Source organism: Carlito syrichta, unplaced genomic scaffold (genome assembly GCF_000164805.1).
Source record: "Carlito syrichta isolate Samal-C Ts95f unplaced genomic scaffold, Tarsius_syrichta-2.0.1 Scaffold305720, whole genome shotgun sequence".
Lineage (NCBI taxonomy): Eukaryota > Metazoa > Chordata > Mammalia > Primates > Tarsiidae > Carlito > Carlito syrichta.
In genome coordinates, this window is record NW_007249816.1 from 883275 (window position 1) to 889559 (window position 6285).

Genomic DNA, 6285 nt, shown 5'->3' on the forward strand with positions numbered 1-6285 from the left:
GGCTCATGCCTGTAATATTAGCATTTTGGGATACCGAGGTGAGAAGACTGCCTGAGCCCATAGGTTCAAGACCAGTCTGGGGAACTTGATGATACCTTGTCTCTACAAAAATAAAAAATAAAAAATTAGCCAGGGATGGTGGTGCACACCTGTAGCTCCAACTACTTGGAGGGCTGAGGTGGAAGGATTGCTTGAGCCCAGCAGGTCAAGCCTGCAGTGGTCATGAGTGTGCCACAGTACTCCAGTCTGGGCAGCAAAGTGAGACTCCGACTCAAAAAAAAAAATGAATTTATTTGAAGAAAAGATTAAGTGGCTAATAAGACAGTTAGCATATGGATTGGACAAGGTTGTCTGCTGATGACTAGTGTCTGGAAAATAATTGCACACATTGGGTAATAAGACATTACATTACTCTGCCTTGAAGGAAACTAATATCTGGGGAAGGACAATTCTGGGATGTGCTAACCATGAACTCACAGAATGTTTCTAGGCCATTGTGGGTTTTAGAATCTATATCCCAGGTTGAGTGAAGGGTCAGTGGAGAGCAGAGAACTTCTACTTGAGTGAATGTCCTTTTCTCCGTGGACAGATCAGCACTATCTTATCTTTAAATATTAATGTAAATGTCCCCATTCTGGTGCTTTCCCCATCCCCCCCCCCCCGTAGCTCTTAAAATGTAGCTGGAGTGTTGATAAACCTCTGAGCTCATCTCTGTGTTTTCATGTGGGGTGGGCAAATAAAACTCCTTTCATCAAGCACTCTCTGAAGCTTTCCTTTTTGATAATTCCTTTCCACTGATGGTGCCCTTTCTAGCAAGTTGTAAATGCTTTATAACAAAATTAAGAATTTCTAAACACATTTTATTCTTTGTGTCTCATTTCATCTCCTGAAAAATTTCAACCATTTTAGCACCTGTTTAAATTAAAAGCCCCAAGAAAAACAGTAAGGGCAGACAGTAATTAATATGTTCTAAAAATTTGCTAGATACTCCTTAGTAATATGGAGCATAATGAACAAAGACATTGGTGTTTATGAATCCAACATTAAAGCTCCTTACCTTAGTTTTAAAATCTGTCCCCACTCTTACTTGGTGAATCACTGAGTGAACTAGTGTGAAGCCTCTTTATTGGGAGGGGACAAAAAGTCTCAGGACTCTCAGCATGCAGGTGATGAGCTGTCTGTGTGCCTTTAACCCCCTAGAGGTCCTCGGGGCCCTGCTGTCCACACTGTGCATCTGGGCAGTGACCGGTGTGCTGGTGTACCTTGCCTGGGAGCGCCTGCTGCATCCCGATTACCAGATCCAGGCCACCATGATGACCATCATCTCGGGCTGTGCGGTGGCAGCCAATGTCATGTAAGTCACCTCTGCTTGGTGTCCACGAGTTTTGTCTTTAACCTTGTCTGGACAAGAGCTTAAAAAAAAAACTCTTCCACTTGGGAAAATGGTGGAGTCCCGACAACATTTTTGGGTGGCTCCAAGACTGAAAATGAAGTTGTTGCTTCAGTTTAAGCTGAAGGGAGCTTTATTATTTGCTCCCACTAGCTACCATTAATAGAAAGTTTCAGATGTGCCAAAGACTGGGCTAGGATGTTTTGATATGCATTGTCAGGTTTAATGTTCACTACCCCCTACTTTACAGGTGAGGAAACTGAAGCTTAGTGAGGTTAAAGACATTGCCAATTAAGTTGCACAGAGCCAGGATTTGAATCTAGACCCAGAATTGAGCTCCTAGTCCTGCTGCTGTCTCCTGCATGTTGACGGTTTCACATGGAATAGGGCTCACTCCTGTCATTTTTGTTAGGTGGGCAGATTATGGGTTTTCTCGCAGTTGGGTTGGAAGGGACCTTAAAGTTTAGATATTTCAGACTCCCTTCTACTTTTGAATTATCTTTTGCAACATCCACATAAAACGGTTACCAGTTTCATATATTTTAATAGAACCCACAACAGGAAACTTACTTTCTAATTTACTTCTTTTGTTTTTGCATCATTGTGACTGCATGAAAATTCTTCCTTGAGCTGTGTTAGCCAACCTCTTACTTTCATTCCCATCTGTTGGTCCATTCTCTAGTTCAGGCAGTTTTAAAATATTATTCCAGGAGGTGATCACATATCCCCTGCCATACTGGTCTGCCTTTCCTAAAATGAATGACTTGAATACTTGTGGAAATGGGGTTTTGAGACCAAGGTTTTGATCCTTCTGGGTCAGTTTTCTGCTTCCCATTTGATAGTCTGATTCTGGGCAACCCCACTTAAAACTCTATCTATCTATCTTTCTTTCTTCTTTCTTTCTTTCTTTCTTTCTTTCTTTCTTACTTTCTTTCTTTCTTTTTCTTTCTTTCTAATCTTCTATCTATATATCCATCCATTCTTCTATCTATATGTCCCCCCCCCCTTCCTTCCTTTCCTTCCTCCCTCCCTCTCTCTCATCTTCTTGTATGGCAGACAGAATGATGACTCCCTCCACCCCATGAAAGATTTCAACATTATAATACCTGGAACTTTTAAACGTGTTAACTTGCACGGCAAAAGGAAGTTTGCAAATGTGCTGGAAGGATATTAAGATGGGGAGAGTTTCCTGGATTATACAGGTGGGCCTGTGTAACCACAAGCATCCTTATAAGAGGGAGGCAAAAAATTAGAGAAGAGAAAATGTACTGCATCTGGTGTTGAAGATGGAGAAAGGGGCTTGGAGTCAAAGATGTAAGTGGCTTATAGAAGGTGGAAAAGATACAAAAACAAACTCCCTCCTAGAGCCTCCATGAAGAATGCGGTTTTACAGACTCACTGTAGACTTCTGACCTCCAGAACAACAAGGTAATACATCTTAGTGTTGTATTCAGCCACTAAGGACTTGATGGTCATCTGTTACAGCAGAAATAGGAAACTTTTATCTACCTCCCTATCTTGCTATGCAACTTGATATATGCTATGAGGTAGGTTTTTACATGAAAGAGAAGAGAGTGATAGAAAAATGATGTTTTAAACAATGGATTTTAAGAGAGGGCACAAAGGAATTTTGGAATACAAGGAGGAGCTAAACTTGCACACATGGAAAAAGGCCCTCAGGCCATTCTAACAACTTTCTCTCCCTCCCCACCTCTTTCTCTCTTTTAATTTTGGAACTGTGTTAGCTAATCTCTTACTTTCATTTCCATCTGTTGGTCCATTCTCTAGTTGGGGAATGCTAGGCTTTTCATGCAGTCACAATGATACATAAGTAAGTTGCATGCAGGTGAAGTTTGGCTTTCTAACTGATCCTCTCTCTCTGTGATAGTGGACCGGGTTCCCAGTGTGTTGCCACATGCCCCTTCCCTCCCTGCCATAGCAGGGCCCAGTGACTGCTGATCCCACCCTTGTGCTTGTGTGACCAGTGACCTACAAGGAACTCAAATGAGTTGAAAGGAAAAACACAGACAATCCCGTTAAAAAAGTGGGCAAAGGACATGAACAGACACTTCTCAAAAGAAGACATACAAACAGGCAACAGACACAAGAAAAAATGCTCAGCCACACTAATCATCAGAGAAATGTAGCCTTCCCTCTTGATACCCCTTGATGGATACCTCGGTCACCCACCTCTCCCTTGGTGAACCATTGCTCGAAATCTCTGAACCGAACAACAAGAAGGATGCTGCCTGATGTGCTGTCACTAACTAGGTACCCATCTCCAGACAGTTAATTTGGGAAGAGGCTTCACACTGGCACTGGGAAGAAAGGTGTGAGCAGATCCATGTGAATCTATCACCTCTAGGAGGAAAAACACCTGAGCAGGTATCCTGCTGACAGGGGGTCCCTGATGTCATTTTTGCATTAAAAGAATAATGCCTTTGAGGCAGTAAGAAGAATACAAGCGTAGAGGCAGCAAGAAGAATAAAATCATAAATTTCCCATGGATCATATGTCGCATAGGTTGTGCTGATGCTACACAGAGAGGAAGGCTATACCTGGCCAATTCCCACGGCAATCTGGGTCCTCAATGATCAGGTTTGATTTTCTAAATGGGTACCATCCAAATTCTATTTTTACTTCAAACACTTCTGAACACTGACTTTAACACTGCAGGTGCTTTTGACACTTGGAAAGGCAAGGCCACTGAAAAGCTCTGCCTTTCCAGTACAAGTGGACAGCCATTTACGGATAAAAATGCTGAGTGACTATAAGGTTGTTTTCAAGAACTGAAATTACAGGTTTTAGGGGCTGCTAGACGCTGTGTTGTCTGAATACAGAGATATCAGAACTGCAATTTTGGAACAAATCAACTCCTTGGGTATCTAAAATCAGGGCAGAAAGTTCCAGTAGAAGTTGTTTTAGGAATAGAAGAGATTCTAGAATTAAGGTTATAGACAGAGCTTTAAGGCTATTGCATGATATTTCTTCTGCCTGAAGCATCCTTTCCCCTCTTTGCCTGTTGAACTCTAGCATAAGCTTTAGAAGTTAGCTGTGTTGTTTCATCTCTCAAAGTAAGCCAGACTCCTCTGTTGTGCTATCTTTTATTAGCAGTTCTTGATGGACTTACTGTAATTAGTAATTTTTATTTATGTCTGTGTATTATGGAGTGACCACATCTGTTTTCACTCACATTCATGGCTCAAGCATTTAACAATGCCTGACAGGTAAGAGTAAGCTTTTTTCTATTTTTTTAAAAATAAAATTAATAGAAGAATGAAAGACATCAAAATGAGCACACAAAGCAGATCTAGCAGATCTTTTCACTGCCAGTCACATCAGGCAGTCGAAAGAACCTTGAATGTTAACTCCTGGTTGAGAGTGAATTTCCACACAAACACTGAGAAACTGAAAACTTTACATTCTGCAATTGACTAGTCTCAGTGGACAACAGTCATTCTTTTTTGTGGTGATGGCCTGAGACTCAACAGATGCTATACCTGCAAATAGACTGGGATGTGTGGATTAAGCGATATGTTAAACCTGTGTTTCAAAATCTTCACAAAATCTTTGTAGGCAAAACACTTCTTGTTGGCTGCCAGTGAAAGGTTCTTATTTTGCCTTTGGTCTAGTAGCTCTTAAAGTTGTAGATAAATAGATACAGGAATGTATAGCGTCTACTACTTATCACTTTGACCTGGGCAAGAGGTGCTAGGCTTTGTAGTATGTTCTGTATGTTTATGTACACATATAAGAACATTTTATGTGCATTAGTACATTTCTACTTCTGGATAAATAGCCACATATACATGAGCACAATAGTTTCACCATTGGGCATTAATAAATTATTTATACCTCAAATTTGTGTGGAAATGAACAAATTTAAGTAAAATGGAAAATGATAAACAAGCTTGATGAAATCTACTACTTCTTATTTTGTCTTATCTTTTCTACTGCCCTTTGCATTTGATTAAGCTTCCGCCAAAGCTCAATATTAAGCCTAGCTCTGTGCCTGACAGGTAATAGACCCTCAATGAATACAATTTCCCCATCATTGTCAAATACTTAATTTTCATCTAAGAAGTGATGCTTTCCAGTTTTAATATCAAGCAGAGTAGCATTAGGATGAATAAGAAAACTGAGGTGAATCTTCACAGTTTGTCCTTGTGTGGAAATATTAATATTTAATGACACTAATGTGTTCAAATATTAGTCCAACACTGTAGATTTTAAAGCTCAAATATTTCCAATACCTGCCATTTTGGATAAAGCATGCTGTTGATAGCTCTTGCATCATGCTGAGTACGTTTTTAAGGGTCAATCTCATATGTGCCAAGAACACTGATCTCTTTCAGACTAACTGTGGTTTTGCATCAGAGATGCCTTGGCCACAGTCACAAGGAAGTGCAAGCTAACGCCAGTGTCAGAGCAGCCTTTGTGCATGCCCTTGGAGACCTATTTCAGAGTATCAGTGTACTAATCAGTGCACTTATTATCTACTTTAAGGTGAGTATGTTTGTGTTTACTCTCCATCATTGTAATTATATACATTGGGTAGTACAAAAGCTGACCCTCCAATAGTAACTTAAAAGAGGACAGCCTATGTTTGCTTATACAAACTACTTTGCAAGATTAAAATAAAAAAAAAACAAACACCCAAATCATGAACCCATAGACTCTCCCAAATTCCTAAGAAACACATCCTTAACTTGGGCTACCAGTCTTTAAATAAAGAATTTATTTACTTATTATTATTATTATTATTATTATTATTTTGAGTTGGAGTCTCACTCTGTCGCCCAGACTGGAGTGCAGTGGCCACTCCTGGCCACCGCAGCCTTGACCTGCTGGGTTCCGGCGATCCTTCCGCCTCAGCCTTCCGAGTAGCCGGAATT

At 40.5% G+C, this 6285-nt stretch overlaps 1 protein-coding gene across 1 annotated transcript in view; it reads left to right on the forward strand.

Annotated features, from left to right (window-relative positions):
• SLC30A8 (solute carrier family 30 member 8) overlaps positions 1 to 6285 on the forward strand; it is a 39931-nt gene that overhangs the window by 24143 nt on the left and 9503 nt on the right. The window contains exons 4-5 of the mRNA XM_008062484.1: positions 1201 to 1354; positions 5746 to 5896. Of these exons, the coding sequence (XP_008060675.1) occupies positions 1201 to 1354; positions 5746 to 5896 (305 nt within the window). The remainder of the gene's footprint in view (positions 1 to 1200; positions 1355 to 5745; positions 5897 to 6285) is intronic.